Below are 18,191 nucleotides of genomic sequence, written 5' to 3' on the forward strand. Positions count from 1 at the left end.
TACTTAGAATAATCCCTGCTAGTAGTGGGGGGGATGGTAGGAAGGGAAGGGCAGAGTCATGTAGGTCAGAAACCTACCACTTACATCTGTAAATTCCTGAGTTCTTTACCTTTTATTTATGATTATAGCATTACCACAATTCCACATCTTATCCTGTTCTCAAAATGTTCTTTTTAGACTTGTGTGAGCCAAAGGCTCTGTTGTATTTATTTGTGAAACCAATTTTTTTAAAGTTATAAAATAATAGCTTACACTTATTTAGTGTTTGCTATATGACAGACACTGTTCTAAGCACTTTTTGTAAGGATTAGCTCATTTGCTCTTCATAACCACCATCCCTCCACCATTATTCCCATTTTATAGATTAGAAACTGAAGCAAAGAGGTTAAACAACTTGCTTAATTCAGCAGGTAGTAAGTAGTAGAGTCAGGATACAAATCCATGTAGTCTTGGCTTTAGAGTCCATTCTCTGAACTGCATTTTACCTCCTCTGCAGAAATGGAAATTTTAAGATGGAAACCGGTATGTGAACACAAACTCACTTGGTCCATTGAGCGCAAACATGCACGTCTATTTGCCCTGAGATTAATTTGAAGCCAAACTTCTAACACTAGCCAATTACCTCATAAATGTGTACTGTTGGCCATGAGAAGTATGCTAAGTAAGAGAATACAGTTAGATCAGTAAAGAAAAAGACTTCTGTCCTGCAGATGCTTATCATCCCTATGTACCTGCAAAAGATCTTGTTTATGGGACAGTCTTGTAAAAAGCTAATGTGACAAAAGACAGGGTTATGATCTTAAGTCAATAGAGAGCTTACGAACAGAATGTACAATATTGTTCTCCATGGACAATGTTTAAACTTTTTATTTGAGGTAACTTTAGATGCACAGAAGTTGCAAAAATATAGCTGTACAATACAGAAGTGCAGAAAGGTTTTTGAATACCTTTCATTCAGTTTTCCCCAATAGTTAGATGTTACATAACAGTATATATTATCAAAACCAGGAAGTTGGCGTTGGTACAGTGGGTGTTGTGTCCGGAGTCTCTAAGACCACCCTCCTGTTTTGAAGGACTTCAGGGACTCAGAATGTAGTTGTACTCACTGCTACATCTGTATGGAGATCCTTAGCCATTTGTAGCATGTGGGGGCAGGAGGGGGAAGGAGACAATAAATCCTGATGGCTTTCATTTTCTTTAATCACACTCTAGTGTTTTATTTTGAGATTATCAATTATCCTCTTTCTTCTTCAGGGTTGAATTATCAAATACATCTAATGTATTTACTATTTCTCTTATTAGATGATCGATAATATGATAATTTTTACTCTTTTTAATAACTACTGAGTAGCCTAGGATATTTAATTAAACTTACTATACTAAAAACTATTTTCGTCTAAAGAGCCAATTAATTTTTTTCTTTTTAGGCACATCAGATTAATATTGGTTATTATCTGACATTATTATTTTTGTATGGAGTAGCACTCACTGAAAGAGGAAAGAAAGAGGTATGTAGTATGTATTATTGCCCATTGTAAGTGTTTTCACATACGATGACTTGATTTTAACAAAATGTTGATTTTAGAAATTCTCTAACTCTTAAAAACTGAGAACAAACTGAGGGTTGATGGCGGGGGGGGTGGGAGGGAGGGAAGGGTAGGTGATGGGCATTGAAGAGGGCATCTTTTGGGATGAGCACTGGGTGTTGTATGGAAACCAATTTGACAATAAATTTCATATATTAAAAAAAAAGAAATTCTCTAAATGTTCATTTTGAAATGTTGGCTAGGGAAGATCTTAAGTTCTTTTGTGAATAGGTATTTTAATCACTGAGTATATTATCTATATGATCACATACAGAGATGCTAGGATTAGAGATGTGAATAAATGACTGCATGACTGGATCAATATTAAAGCTGCCCTAATTTCTCCAGTTTGGAAAATAATTCTTGTAATAGAAAAAAAAAATGCTTTTTACATCAGCCAAACCTAGTTTTATGTTACTACAGGATTATACAGAAGCAGAGAATAAATTTCTAGTGATGAAGATGGTGATCCAAGAAAATGAAATTTGTGAAAACTTTATGTCTTTAGTTTATTTTGGACGTGGTTTGCTTCGATGTGCCCAGAAGAGGTAAGGGTTTTAATAAATGGGTAAATCTTGTCTTTCAACTTTTAGCATTGTGACATGGATAGTTTTTGCACTATACTAGGTATGATGACATTTGTGCTCTTCTGGGTCTTCTTCACCTGTTCCTATAGAAATAATTTCTTTAATGTATTTGAGAATATTAAATATCAAATCTAACAGATCATGGCAGTAAAAGTCAGTGTAGCAAAGACATTAGGGACCATAGGCTTTGGAATCTGACAGACCTGGGTTTAAATCCATTTTGTACTATGTATCTAATCAATGACTCTAAGGAATGTAGTGTTGCTCAGCCTTATCTTTTTTTTTTTTTTTTTTCCAGCCTTATGTTTTTTATCTATAAAATGGAACTAATAATAGTGCCAACCTTATAGGGATGTTGCAAATGATTAAGTGCTCGGGCATCTGGGTGGCTCAGTCGGTTAAGCGTTAGATTCTTGATTTCAGATCAGGTTATGATTTCACAGTTTGTGAGATCAAGCCCTGCATTGGGCTCCATGGTAACAGCATGGAGCCTGCTTGGGATTCTCTCTCTCACTTTCTCTCTCTCTCTCTCACTCTCTCTCTTTCTCTCTCTCTCTCTTTCAAAATAAATAAATAAACTTTAAAAAAAATTAGTGCTAAGAACACAAAAATGGTAGGCTTAATAAATAAATGCTGGTTGTAGTTATTAATACTATCACCAGTTGAATAGGTGTTTAAGGTATAAATGAGCTTTTAAAGCATTGAAAGAGTCCAGATGCTATGTTTGGGGAACATTGGGGATTATATGTTTAGTGAAATTGTACGGGGGAACTGATATGGATTGTTTCCTTATTTGTACCCTTAGCCATTTGTAGCATAATTCATTAATTTTATTTGCTAAGAATGTATCATATTCTAGAGACTGTGCTAGCATCTCTAGATAGCATTGGGGATACAATGATGTGCAAAACAGTTCCTATCTTCATGTAACTGACACTATAGTGAATCTTGTAGACCTTAATCAAATAATCAGTTATACAACTAATTAATTTGGAAATATAATAAAGAGCTATGAAGGAAAATACAGTGAATAATTAAAGTTTTTACTGGGCCCCCAGTCTAGTTATGGGAATGAGAAGTCTTCTTGAGGAAATAATGTTTGAGATTTGAAAGATGAATTAGGCAGTTTAAATCCTTATGCAGTATTACTGCTATGTCCAACCATGGGATTCCCAGAAGAGTCATCTCTATGGTAGTTACCTGATTCTTTTGTAAGGTTTATCGTCTATCCTCTGGCATGCTTGTTTTTCACTGGGGTACCCAGAAGACTTCCTGCTTCCCATTTACTAACATGATGTCATCAATATAGTGGACTGGTGTGATGTTTTGCAGAATTTTAGGATGATCAAAATCTCTTTATATTGTAGAGAGAATTCTCATAGCTGTGAGACAAGACAGAGAATGTGTATTGCTGTCGTTTCCCCAGATGTGTGAACTATTCTTTAGTCTCTTTACTGATGGGTGTTGGAGAGAATCTGTTTTCCATATCACAGATAACTAGAAACCCCAGTCACATGACAGCATCATTGACTTTCATCCCTGGCCTATAGAAAACAACCACCACTGAACTGCCTGAAAACACTGCTTTAATAGTTAGAGTGTCCTCTGGGCCTTTCCAGGGAACTGTGTTTAGTGGTGGCTTCTCTGGTCTTAGGTAGTAAGTCCATTATAATATCCTTACCTCCTTGAACTTTCTTTAATACTCTGCCTTCAAATTTCCTGCATTTCCACCTTAATTACTATAGGTCAATGTTGGATCCAAGCTTCAAGTAGCCTTCTCAGCAGCATGGTGTCTCAGGTGTCCTAGCTAGGAAAGTAAATCTTGAATTGTGGAAGAGTCCTCCCATATCAACATACACTTCTCTATCCAGTTGTATATTTGTCTATTGGGTCAACACTCTTAAGATCCACTCCCACATATGTTTCTGCCAGTACATACTGGTCAAGTTCTGCAATTCTTAGGGTGAATAAGCTTTTTCTTTCAGGGCAGGAACTCTGTTTTCTTACATGGGCTCTGTTTATACCTGACCCTAGAGTTATTGCTCTATGGGCAGTAAGCACAGATGGGAGAGGATCTTGAGAAGGAAGGGCATCATCTTTTGAGATATGAACCTCAGATGATACTTGGTCAGTAAAGGGATTCTGATACTCCTTGTCAGCCAGAGGGTTGAAGGCAATTTAAGGGTTTTACTTAAATGTCTCCATTTCAGACCTCAGGGTCTACTTTTTCCCGATCAGAGCCCTGATTTTAGCATAATCCACTGAGGCAGTGTTTTTAGTTTTTGCTGCTGTTTTAACCTTATGATTAAATACTGGGCCTCATTTTCAGCACAGTTTGCCCTTATTAGAGTTGGTAAGGGTTCTTTAAATGTTACCGTAGAGGCCTTTTAGCTTTCACAGGGTGTCCTGAATTGGTAATAGTCCTGTCAAGGAGGTACATTTGGTCTCTTTTGCAGTTTGTTTCACCTTGTGACTAAATCTGGCCTGATTTTCAGCACATATTATCTTTATGGCTGCAGGAGAGAGTCTCTTTAAATGCTGCCATAGAGTCCTCTGTCTTTCACAGTGTGCCCTGAGTCAATAGTTGGCTGACCTGTGACTGTCATTCTCTTTCTTCAAGGCTTCCAAGACAGTAGACAAAAGCCAACCAACTCTACAATCCCTTTAATTACCAAGGCCCCCATACTGTTCAAGCTTGAGCTACTACATAATCTATTGCCTCCCCTTCCACCTGTATTTCATCCCAATCTACCACAGGTGAGAGTCCTAGTATTTGTATTTCTATAGCATGCCAGAGGTTATCATCACCCTACTTACCACCAAAAAAAAAAAAAAAAAAAAAAGAGTTGCTTATTGTCTTATTGGTAAACTATCTAAAGTCCCATTCAAACTAACCTTATTTTAAAATAAATGCCTTACAGATATAATGGAGGACTGCTAGAATTTCATAAAAGCTTACAAGAAATAGGAGATACAAATGATCATTGGTTTGACATAGATCCTGCAGAAGATGAAGATTTACCTACAACTTTTAAAGTAAGAAATTAAGAACAGCATTTCATCTGTGACTAATCAGAATCCTCTTCGATGAAGTGTGGTCTGTGTTAATTTTGTAGTATTCTATAGCAGCATGTTCTTTTATTGGAAATTAGCTTTTTGTATAAGAAACAACATTAATCCCATTACTTTGTGCAGAATGTATGATTCAACACGTAGAAGTGAGGTAGCTGTGTTAGCAAATAACAAGATTTGTTATTTAGAAACAAGAAGATTAAAAGCTATGCAGGTCCGGTACTTCATGCGGCTATAGCTAAATGTGGTAGTTAATTAACTTACTTTTTTTTCTAATTATACTTACCGTTATTTTGTTGTTGATTTAAATTTAAAAAGTACTAAGAAAACTTAAAAAAATTATTTCAGAAAATTTGAAAAATGTTTAAGTACTGAAAGATAAAATTTATCCATATTTCCTCAAAAGGAGAAACTAATACTAGTATTTTTATTTATGTTTTTCCAGACACACATGTATAAACACTTGTACCCTTTATTTTTAGTAAATTGGTATGTTATATACATTGATATATAGTTTAGAAATATATACTCTGAGTTTCCCAGTAATTAGATTATTCTACAGTATGATTTGTTTTCATGGTTCATCATAAAATCATGCTTTAATTTGCATAACCAGTTTCCTGCTGTTGAATATTCAGTTTATCCTAAACATTCCAGTTTTTCATTATTATGTAAAGTCATCTTTGTGCATCTCCCACATAATTCCCATAGGACACATTTCTAAAGGTGGAATTGTGAAGTAAGTCTTTAAAACACTTGTAAACATGTTGGTATTTGTCTTCATATATCCTCTTAGAAAGTTTGTACCAGTTTGTATTCTTAAGGCAAAGTATGAGGGTTACCATTTCCTCATACTTTCTGGGTATTCTTTACTTTTGGGGTAACTTTCATCCATCTTTTAAGTCATATTACAGTCACTTTTTAATTTGTTTAATATGAAAATAGCTACACTGAGTTTCTTTTGGTTAGTGTTTGAATGACATACGTCTTTTCAGACTTTTACTTTAAACCTTTCGGGATCTTTATGTTTGGGCTGACTTTAAAGCCAAATGCATTCCTCAAAGCAGATGTTTGTAAAGATACAAAATGCAACTTTCTAGTAAGCTGTAATAGGTCAAATTGTATATAGCTAATAATAGAGCCTCGAGATGTATGGGACAAAAGCTAATATAACTAGAAGGAGAGAGAGAAAACTCTCCACTCTCAGAGTACTATTTTAATGTAGCTCTCACAGTAATCAATAGAATAAGCAGTTTTTGGCATTTATCAGGATAATCACATGACCTTAAACCTAGACTTAGTAATGATTTTATATATTATTTTTAACATTGAACTTCGCTGCTTGCCTAAAGCAGGCCCTACTTGGTCTTACTTTTCTCTTTTTCCTCCTCCTTTTAAAATATTTTTTGTTATTCAAACTTTTTTTAGTGAATTTTTTTATTTCATGCAAAATAATACATACATGTAGTTTGTCAAATATTAGAAGACTTAAACATTAACAGTCTGTGGTACATCAGCTTTAATTGTAGTTCCTAACTAGAGAAACCTTCTTCCAACTCTCTAGACATTTTTCTTTGATATTTACCTATATTTTTTGAAAAGATGTGCTGCTTTTTAAATATTTCTCCATGGTAGATATTATCTTTGACTACCCATGATGGCAGATGAGGAGGGTTTATTAGCTCTTATACCTCCCCTTTACACATACATTTCCCTTTCCCCAACCTACCAATAGTCAGTCATATGTTTTTATTAAATGTGCCTTAGGTTTTTCTTTTATTCCTTGGAATATCCTTCACTTCTATGTAGAATCGTCTGTTTCTTTGATCTCAAGCTTTCTTTTTAGGTTTACTCCCTTGTTTTGGTGGTACAGCTCCTTCAGCAGCTTCCTAGAAAAGGGTACTTGATTGGGAGGTAAATTTTTTGAGATCTTTCAAGTCTTCGAAATAATTTCTTTTTTGTACACTTTATTTGTATCTTGCCTGGGCATCCAATTGTAGGGTGCAAATTATTTTCCTTTATATTTTCAGTGTGTTTCTGTTACCTTCTTTGCTTCCAATAGTACTTTTCAGAAATCTGATGCTCTGGTTCTCAATCTTTTGCTGGTAACCTGTTTTGTTTTTTTCTTTCTGGGAATTTTTAGGATATTCTGTGTTCTCTAGTGTTCTGAGATTATATTTTGAAAATGTTCTGGTACATTCTAAAAATTTACTTATTTGATAATTTCTTCATTTCCATTTTTTCTTTCTGAAATGTTTATTATTCAGATACTTGACATCCTGAACTGAATCTCTGATTTTATTATTTTTTTCCTTATTTCTTACATTTTATTTTTTTGTACTATTTTCTAGGATATTTTCCTCAGCTTTAGCTTTCTGTGTAGGGCTGATATTCAGCCAGTGCACACTAGTGCTATTATATTAGTTATTATAATGTTAAAATATTTATATACAGCTTCCAAAAATATTTGCTGCCATGAGTTTTTTGGGCACCCAGCCACCATTCCAGCTGCTTTGGACTTTCTACCAGCCCTCACTCCCTTACTTCTTTAAAATCCAATAAAGGTTTAATGTCTGACAGAACAGAATGCTTCAATGACCCTGTTCTGGCTGTAGGCCAGTATGTTCTTAATTTGTTAAGATTGATGCCTGGCAACCCACTGAAAATCTTGCTTCTCAGACATTATGATTAGTTTATTTTTAGGGCAATTAGAGGGCGACCTGTACCCCTTTATCCTGGGTGAGTTCCACCAGAGGCCTTCCCTGCCCCAGTTGTTCCTGTCCTCATATATCCCTTTAGATAAACTCATCCTGGTGGGGCAATATAGCACCCTTAGAGATGCTGGCACCCTAGCCAGGGTGGTGTCCTTTGAAATGCTTGTTATTTTTTAACATTACCATTGTTCCTATCCTTCTATTGAAATTTTAATTTCAATGACTATTTCAGCTATTATCTACTAAGAGTTTTTGTTGTTACGTATTATGTTCTTTGGTTTTTTTTAAATGACCATCTGTTCTTGTTTCATAAATGCATAATATAACAGAGGTAAATGTCAGCCACATCATGGAAGGCCTTAATAAGCCAAGTATGGGGTTCAGACCCTATCTTGAGTTTAATGTGAAACCCCTGAAGACTTTTAAACAGTAGAATGATATAATCAAATTATAATAAAATGAGAAAATGGAGAACATGCACATATACACTTGTATACTGTATGTATCTGTATTTATACGTATATATGCGTATGTATATGTGGTCTCTCTGGGAGGTGATACTCAAGTTGGAACCAGCAGATTGAGACTAGAACTAGCTCTGTGAAGACTGGGGGAAGAACAATTCTAGGTAAATGGAATATAGTGTGGCTTTCACAAGCAAGTCTGAGGAACTGAAAAAGATAAAACTGTGTAAATTTTATAATGAGCAAGGCTGGAGATGAATTTCAAGAGATGGCTAGATATACTGGGTTCAGCAGCACGTTCTGCAGAACCTTGCAGTCCTTGGTAAGGGTTCCCCACTTTGTTTTAGGTACAGTGGGAAGCCATTGATGAGTTTTAAGCAAGTAACTGACATCTTTTGCTTCTGTGTAGAGAGTACCTTGGAGCAGAGTAGGTGGGGAAGAGGGGGGCAGTTAGGCAGCTGTTACAGTTAATAATCTAGGTAACAGCTGCCTAACTGTTAGGCAGCTCCAGTGGTAAAAATGGAGATAGAAATGGAAAAATTTGCAATGTATTTTGGAAGAAGACTCAGTAGTTACTTGTTGATATATTACATGCAAAAGGTGATGGAATCTATTATGCAGTGGCTGAGTTCAAGATTTCTGGCTTGAAGCTGAACAGATAGAGGTAGATGACATTGATGTGAGTCCTATGAGGGCTAAGTCTTAGCCTGCTAAGTTTACTACTGTTACCATTAACATACATAACTTCCATAGCAAGCTGGCTTAAAACAGGCATTTTGTAAATATGTTGAATGAATGAATGCCTAAGATGGGAGGCAAGAGATAAGGAATAAAGAATAAGGAACAAAAGGATTAAAAAGGGAAAAAAACCTAATAAAATAGTTACAAATTGTAGTTAGTGTTCTAAAGAAGGCAAGGGGCTGGCGTAGAGAAGATGGAAAACACAGAGATACACACCCCTGTAGCTAGCTGCGTATATCCGTATGTATATATGCCTATAGGCATGTGTGGCATATATTTGGTGGGAGTATCAGTAGATCAATATTGAAGTACTAAGTTTAAGATCTGTGAAACTGCAGTAGTTATATATTTTCTGTGAGTCCTTTGTTGCTGCTGTTGTTGTTTTTAGCATTTCCACTTGGCCATTGGCTATGCTGACAGGATATACTACCCTCATACTGAAAGGTCCTTAAACGCCTCTCATTTCTTTCTCTCTCTTCTTGATACTAAAATGTTTTAATTTGGTCAAAATATCTTTATTCTTCAATATCAGCCATCAATTTAAAATTCTGAATGGCATCAAAAGAATGTTATGGTGACTAGATTTATCAAATAGTCTATGGAAGCTTATTAGTCATGTTGTATACTCTCAGTATATTAGAAATACTGCTATTTGAAATCTCGTAATACTGTCTCTCTAAGGGATAAGGATTAAGGACCTGGTCAAAGGACCTGTTTAACATAGACCTGGTAATGTGTTTCATCTACATTTAATCAGCATTTTTAAAATAGGAAATTTCATTCCAAGTTGTAACTCAACATTGGAAGCATATTTCTGTACGCTACTTCTGCCCATAATGGCCCCGAGTGGCATATTACACCACTCCAGGAGTCCCACTGCCAATATGGTGTTCTGGAGACCAGTTCTAGCAGACCCTCCTGGGCTCCCAGTGATTTGTTGTCTCTCTGTATGTATATCAGAGCAAGTAATTTTTAACAGGAACATGCTGGGTGTTGTGCCATGAGTTAGGATGGTGAACAGAGGTATAGACTCAAATAAAGACTTTTTCCTTTCTCCATGTTTATGTTCAGTAAAAAACCCAGTATTTCTAATTTAGGGCCTTCTCATGTATTGTTTACTTTGAATGAGGGAAATATGTTCTATACTGTTTTTTAAGAAAACATACAATGCCTTCAAAAAGGGAGATAATAAAACGGACATATTATTTAAGGTAAAATATTGGAAGTGTTGCAGTCTTGTTACTAATAATTCATAAAATTAAAAAAACCTTTTAATCTAGGATCTTCTTAATGATTTTATCAAGACAACTGAAAGTAATATAATGAAGCAGACCATTTGCAGTTATCTAGATTGTGAGCGATCTTGTGAAGCTGACATTTTAAAGAACACCAATTACAAGGTAATATAATTATTAACTGATTTTAAATTAATATAATTAAAAATTAAACTTTGATAAAAATTATTTTTATCATGCATCAAAATATTGTTTAAAAAGAGTACTTAGTTTAATTACAGTAGTAATTCATGCAGTTAAGAAGTTGAGTATCTCTGAGTACTTAGATTCATAGTGAGCAGGAATTATTTAAATCCTGTGAGTCAATAAAAAAATAATCGATTTTGCTAAGGATTTTGTAATATTCAAATGCCTGTAATCATACATGAAAAATATGTGAAATATTCTTTATAGTTAGAAATGTTATAGGTTGAAAATACTAGCATTTTACTAAGGAGAAAGGTTGTTACTCCTCAAGAATTATGTTACTAAGTGAGTGATCATTATCTGTTGTATGGGTCTTGGTCAAACAAAATGAAACCAACCTGGATTTGAAGAAATTTAACAAAGTACTTCAAGTCTAGTTCTCTCTGGATATATCAGAATGAGGCTGTGGGAAATCACAAGATAGGATAAGATGTGACCGTCAGTGCCAATCTGACACCACGTCTGGCATATAGTGGAATTCCAGTTGCAAGGCATGATGTATACAGCGAGTGATGGGGGAGAAATCCAAGATCTAGTCATTAGAGTAATACAAGTTTTGGGAAGTGGACCTGGGGAAGTGGAGTGCTCAACGTGGGGCAAGTTGGTCTTGGTTTAGGTGATATGGTGATAAAAATCTAAGGTTTGCCAGGGAGGCTTCCAGGGTTCCAATCACATGGACAGCATGTAGCAGCAGAACCTCCTGGCCAAAAAATTTATGCCATTCATGCAGTTTACCTATTTAAAGGATGCAGGGCTGTAGTTCCCAGGGAGCTCACACTGGGGAGGACAAGAAATTTAAACACTGGGATAATGCAGTAGCTATCACTAAGAGAACAAATCAGGTCTGGTGATTATTAGCAGAGATGCAGGAGAAAATGGTATGAAATTGGGGCTGGAGGAAAAGAGAAATGTAAAAATGGAGGTGAAGAAGAGGGGCAGAGAGCACGTTCCTCTGAAAAGATCACACATCAAATTTCGGATATTTTGTTGTATGCGGTATATGGAAGATGATTACATTGACTTCAAATTGACTGACTTTTCTTTCTATCCTAATGCACTGTCTTTAGTGATGGGAAAATGGACCTATGAAAAATGACCTATAAAGTTCTTTGATGACCAGTGATCTGTTGATAAATTTTGAATGCCATGTAAAATTCATTTAGTTATAGAATAGTTTGGAAAGTGACTTAAGGTATTCATGTATAAATAAATAAATGAATGAATGAAATGAATGAATGAGACTTATGGTAGTATTTTCTATATCTGTATGAACTACTATTTTCATGTCAACTGCTTACTTTTATCTTTTCCAGGGATTTTTTCAGTTAATGTGCAGTAAAAGCTGCTGTGTTTATTTCCATAAAATTTGTTGGAAAAAGTTCAAAAATTTAAAATATCCAGGTGAAAATGACCAGGTATTTGTTTTTCCTTCAAAGCTTCACAGCATTTCTTCCTTATCCATTTCTCTTCATTTCTTCCTGTTCATATCCTTTTCACCTTTTTCTTTCCCCTCTATTTTTCTTTGCCTGTTGTCTTGTGCTTTTCTCCTCATTATTCTTTGTTCATTATCACCATTTATTAAACACATCTTTGTTGGGGATACTCTGCTAATTGCTTTGTTTAGTGATTTTTATCAGTTTGTTTCCTTCCTTTTAGAAGTTTACAGTCCTAAAAATAGAAATATTGTTGCGTGTATTCACATAAAGAACATAGATTCAAAGGATATATATATTTGGTAAACCAAAAAAAAGGAAAGGGTACATACAATTTTAAGGATAGTTTCTATTTTAAGGAGCGGGGGACAATAATAAATGTTATAGCCTTCAATTTTTTATTTATTTGTTTATTTGTTTATTTATAGAGAGCGCAAGTGGGGGAAGGGGGCAGAGGGAGAGAGAAAAGAGAATCTCAAACAGGCTCCATGGTCAGCACAGAGCCTGATGTGGGCTTGATCCCATGATCTGAGCCGAAATCAAGAGTTGGATGCTCAACCAACTGAGCACCCCTATCTGTATTATTTGTTTTTACCTAAGGTAATATAATTAAATTAAATTCTTAAGAAAGTAGAATTCCAAAGCTCAGTTCTATATTGGTTACTCTTTAGTGAGCTAATGGCCATAGGTTGGGTCTGTACTGTTTCATTCTAGAGTGTCTATATTGTGCAAACAGCAGAAAACCCCTTATAAAGGAATTGTGGTATAGTACAAAGAATATTGTATATAGTGTTGAGTGATCTGGGTTCATGTGCAGATTGAGCCACCACTATTTTTTTTTTTTTTCATTAGGCTGGTGATTTAACGACTCTCAGACCCAGTTTTCTAAACCATTTGAAGTGAGAATAGTAATACCTACCTCTTAAGATTGTTGTGAGGATTGACAGATAAAAAAATATGAACTTGCATCGTACACTAAACATTATTGTATGAAGTTTTATGCTTATTTATTTATTTATTTATTTAAAGCAACATGTGAATAATTTTCACCTTCTTTGATTGTTAGGGCAATCAATATAGCTCAACTTCAAGAAGGAGAAGTAAAAGAACACTAAGTAACTTAACCAAGGGAAATAGTAAGGTCAGAGCCAGAGAAAGGACTCAACATTTTTATTCCTTTCCCTGGAATCCTCATATATCTGATAAAAATTCAGTATTCCTTTTTATACTTGTTTAATCAGTACATTTTACTTGAAGTTGCTTTCCCTGCGGGGCAGCAAATACGTTTTAGGCTGTAATATAGCTGCTTGAAGATTTTGAAGTAGAAATGATGAGAGAGAAAAGTGTGATCATGCATTTTAAATAGGAAATCAATTAATACACAAATTGGACTATCTTTATTTTTTTAAAGTTTTTATTTATTTGAGAGAGAGAGACAGTGTGAGTGGGAGAGGGGCAGAGATGGAGAGGGAATCCCACCCTGCACCGTCAGCATGGAACCTGATGTGGGGCTCGAACCCATGAACCATGAGATAAAGCCCTGAGCAGATACCAAAAGCCAGATGCCCAACCTACTAAGCCACCCACGTGCTCTATGGACTCTCTTTAAACAGCTAACTCTCCAGTGTTTGTTCACATCTTTTATCATCTAGCAACATCTGCATTGAACTTTAATCAATTTTGTACATTAGTGATTTTTTAAATTTTTATTTGTATTTTTTCTGTTAATAATTTATTGTTTTTTCTATTGATAACTTTAGAGTTTTAGTGGGAGAAAATGTTTGAAGGAAGGATGTACAGGTGATATGGTAAGGATGCTGCAATGTGATGTACCTGGAATTGTTAAAATTTTGGTAAGTATCTTTTTTCTTATTTTTCTTCCCTTCACTGATATTTTTTACTGCAAACAGACTTGGGAATCATAATAGTATTCTAGTCATATTTTTTCTTTTGATGATGACAAGCTCCCTGACCTTTCTATTGCTTTGATTTCTCCAAAGCAATAGATTTGGACCTTAAGAACAACAAAAATATTTAAAAATAAAGATGCACACAGGGGGAGGGAGGGAGAGAAACAAAGCAGGCAATGACTGTACCAAGAGGGAAAGTCTGTCATAAATCAAAGATGATAATCTAATTCTGTGCCACCTAAGATTGAAATAATTTTAGACTTTCTGAACTTTTTTTAGTTTGTAAACATTTTCCCATGAAAATATCTGTAGAACATCACATATTGTTCCTATTACATACAACATAGTCAAATTGTATCTACTTAATTTTTTCTAGTTATGGAAGTGTCTTGTCACATCTTCAGTTTATAAGCTAATGGACCAAACTAATAAATATGTATTATTTCTTTTTTTGCATATATATTTTTTTGTGTTTTAGATTTGGCATTTAAATCCTATACTGATATAAAGTTGGACTGCTTTTTAAGATCCACTCGTTTGTTGTTTGATTAGGATTGCGTATGGTTCACCTTGTTACTTCTGTTTTACTTGTTTTAAAGTCTGTTTAGCTTCATTCTCATTGTCTTTTTTCAAATGGTAAGGCTAAGAAGTAACATTAAAGAATTTTGAAAATTGAACTACTTTAGGGCTATTTTTTTCTTTTTCCATCACTTGCAGTTTGAAGTTGTGAGAAAGGATGAATATATAACCATTGAAAATTTAGGAGCAAGGTAAGCTTGAAATAAACTCTTCTTTTTCCTGAGCATGTACATATTTTTCAGTTGCTGCTTTTTTTCTTTTTCTGTCAATTGTTGGAGCTCCATTAAGTTTGTGTATTAATTTCTTTTTTGGAGCTCTATTAAGTTTAAAAGAGTATTAGTTGTATGAAAAAAATTGAATTTGATTGACGTTTGTCTTCTCCTCTCTCCCTATGCTGTAGACAATTAAATTCTAAAGCAAGTAAGGGTTAATTATGTGAATGCTTTTCCTCTAGGTATAAAGATAATCTTTTCCTGAAAACAAAACATATTTTTCTTAAAGTCATTTAAATTAAGTTGTTATGATGTAAAAACTTTCTCCTAGCTTTCAAAACTTATCCAGGCCTCCAAGCTTGCTGGAATGATTAGAATCATCTTATTTCTTGGATGAGAAAACTGTAATGCAGAGGAAGATCTAGTGTTAGTTGGGAACTCATAGAGGTAGAGAGCATTATTGCTATTAAAATTAGAAATTTCAATAGGAAAAGTTCTCCTAATTCATTGATTCTGTTTTCTTCTGTTGAAAGTGTAAACGTCTACCATTTTTCAGACTACCAGGAATATGGCATTGATATCTAAGGCATCAGTTTTCCTTTATAAGATAATGAAACCCAAGTCTTTATCTCTGGCATAGGTTCCACTCCTAAAATTTAGATCTATCCACCGGCATACTAAATAGTTCCACTTTTAGTTTTATTTTTTAAATTTTTTTTTAAAGTTTATTTTGAGAGAAAGAGAGGAGAGAGAGAGTCCCAAGCAGGCTCCACACTGCCAGCGTGAATGAAGCCTGATGCGGGACTCAAACTCACAAACTGTGAGATCATGACCTGAACCAAAATCAAGAATCAGATTAAGCCACCCAGGCACCCTCAAAAAGCTCCACTTTTATTTCCAGAAATAACTGTAGTTCAGCATGTCCATAACTGGACTTAGAATCTTCCTTCCCAGCACTGCTGTGTAATTTTTAAGTCCAGTCAATTCAGCTTCTTAAAAATATTGTAAATGCCTCCTTACTTCCACCCCTACATTTGCACTAAACTAAATCACATTATTATTTCTCACTTGGAATTCTGAAACGGCTTCTAAACTGGTCTTTTTGTCCCTAGCCTTACCTTCCTTCAGTCGGTTGTTTACATAGCCATCAAGAATACTTATCAAAAATGAAAATTGAACTGTATCACTTCTCTGTTTAAAAATCTTTCAGAGGCTTCTCATTGCTCTTAATTTAGTTCGGACTTCTTAGGTTGACTTTTCAGACACTCTGTCCCTGCTGCACTCACTAGTGTCATCTCTTGTCATTCTTTTCTTAGTGTATATGCACCAAGTATACTGAGCTTCTTTTAGTTCTTGAGTATACCATCTATTTTACCTTCAGGCCTTGCTTGGAATACTCTACTCCTTTGGTTTTGCCTGGTTAAAAGTTTTGGAAAGACATTAGACATTAGGTGTTTCTATCACGTGTTCCCTTTACTTCTATCAAAAAATTTAATATTGACCCTTGAACAGCATAGGGGCTAGAAGTACCAACCCCACCCCCACCATCCGCCAAAAATTTTCATGTAACTTTTGACTCCCCCAAAACTTAACAGGCTACTAATAGCCTGTTTTTGACTGGAAGACTTACTGATAGCTTAAATAGGCAATTAACACATATTTTGTATATGTTTTATATACTGAATTGACTGGATTTAAAAAAAGTTACAGAGAAGTATATTGAAATTTCTAAGCTAGAGAAAAGAAAATGTTATTAAGAAAATCGTAAGAAAGAGAAAATACATTTACAGTACTGCATTGTATGAGAAAGATCCACGTAGAAGTTTAAACCCATGTTCAATTCAAAGGTCAACTCTATGTACTAAGTTTTATTATACTTTCTTGTCTGTCTTCTCCATTTGACTATAACCTCACTGAAGGCAAGAACTTTATCTTGCTTATTACTAGCATATTTCTAGTGCATAGCGTAATGGCACATGGGTACCTGACATATAGCTGGTACCCAATGAATACATGACAGATGTAGAGGTTCCGAATTCCGTTATTCTGCAATAGGTAATGTACTTTTGTTTTGACAGTCAATTAACTTGTATATGGACTGTGAACTCTTTTTTGGGGGAGGCAGGTAGTGGCCCCAGTCTCCATTCAGTTCTTTTGCCTTCACCTGAGCTGCTTTGAGTCTGTTCCAAACATGTGGTTCAGCAGTCAGAGGTGTGGGTAGAAATATTTGGGGATCTCTTTCTCTTCTGGGATTCCCCCACCCTCTTCAATAGCCATGGTTCCCTGGCTTCAATTTTCTGGTTCCTACAGCCTAGGAGACTTGTTTTCTGCCAGGGTATAGTTAGCCCCAGGTTAAAAGCTCTAGGATTGGTGAATTTACTAACATTTCACCCAGCCCTTACCTCCTCTCCTCTGAGCACGTACCCTCTCAGCAGAATTGGTCTTTTACTTCTACTATCCAGTGCCACAGGGAGTACTTTTTGTAATTTGCCCAGGTTTTTTTAGTTGTTATCTGTGGGAGAATCCTCTGGTAACTCGATCACAATACCAAAATTGGAAGAGCTACTTTATGGAGTTTTACGAATGAATAACAGAATCATTCTTTTTTAAACTTTAAAATGTTTTATGGTTATTAAAGTATAAGGAAAAGCTCACAAAGTATAAATGCAGAATTTAAGGAATATCATAAAGCAAACACTGTCATAGCCCTACCCAAGATGGGATTTTGCCCGTACTCCAGAAGCACTCACTTGGGCCCTCTCTCCCTGACTCCTCATCTTCTCCCTAGGTAACCTATCCTGACCTTCACAGTAATCATTTCCTTGCTCTTTTTTATGAAAGTGCCAATTATAAATGCATTTCTAAACACTGAAGTTCTTTTTTTTAGGTCAGTTTTTCAAGCTGTAGTTTATATACAGTAAAATCCACTCTTTAGAACTATACATTTAAATGAGTTTCTTTGTATACATTTGGGTAACCACTACCATGATCAAGATACAGAATATTTTTATCTTCCCAAAAAGTTCCCCCCAAATGTCTTTGTAGTCATTCCCCGTGCCCAGCCTCTAGATGCTGGTAACCACTCATGTGATTTCTGTCCTGATGGTACTGCTTTTTACTGACTGTCCTTTAATAGGGAAGCCTTTTGCATTTGAACTTTTTCACTTAGCATAATATTTTTGAGATTCATCCATGTTATTGCATGTATCACTAGTTTTTTTTTATTAAAATGTTTATTCATTTTTGAGAGAGAGAGAGAGAATGAATGAATGAACGAACCAGAGAGGGGCAGAGAGAGAGGGAGACGCAGAGTTCAAAGTAGGTTCCAGGCTCTGAGCTGTCAGCACAGAGCCCAACACAGGGCTCAAACCCACAAACCATGAGATCATGACTGAGCTAAAGACGGACATTT

At 35.3% G+C, this 18,191-nt stretch overlaps 1 protein-coding gene across 11 annotated transcripts in view; it reads left to right on the forward strand.

Moving 5' to 3' along the window:
- Nucleotides 1-18,191, forward strand: part of DZIP3 (DAZ interacting zinc finger protein 3) — a 98,295-nt gene that overhangs the window by 26,672 nt on the left and 53,432 nt on the right. For 10 of the 11 annotated variants that reach the window (XM_019448276.2, XM_019448280.2, XM_019448275.2 and 7 more), the window contains 7 exons: nt 1,428-1,508; nt 2,010-2,134; nt 5,095-5,209; nt 10,445-10,564; nt 11,959-12,060; nt 13,839-13,931; nt 14,706-14,758. In XM_019448276.2, coding sequence (XP_019303821.1) covers nt 1,428-1,508; nt 2,010-2,134; nt 5,095-5,209; nt 10,445-10,564; nt 11,959-12,060; nt 13,839-13,931; nt 14,706-14,758 — 689 coding nt within the window. The remainder of the gene's footprint in view (nt 1-1,427; nt 1,509-2,009; nt 2,135-5,094; nt 5,210-10,444; nt 10,565-11,958; nt 12,061-13,838; nt 13,932-14,705; nt 14,759-18,191) is intronic. The other variant, XM_053903321.1, reaches the window with a different exon arrangement.

This window comes from Panthera pardus, unplaced genomic scaffold (assembly GCF_024362965.1).
Source record: "Panthera pardus isolate Hobbes unplaced genomic scaffold, ASM2436296v1 HiC_scaffold_16, whole genome shotgun sequence".
Taxonomy (NCBI): domain Eukaryota; kingdom Metazoa; phylum Chordata; class Mammalia; order Carnivora; family Felidae; genus Panthera; species Panthera pardus.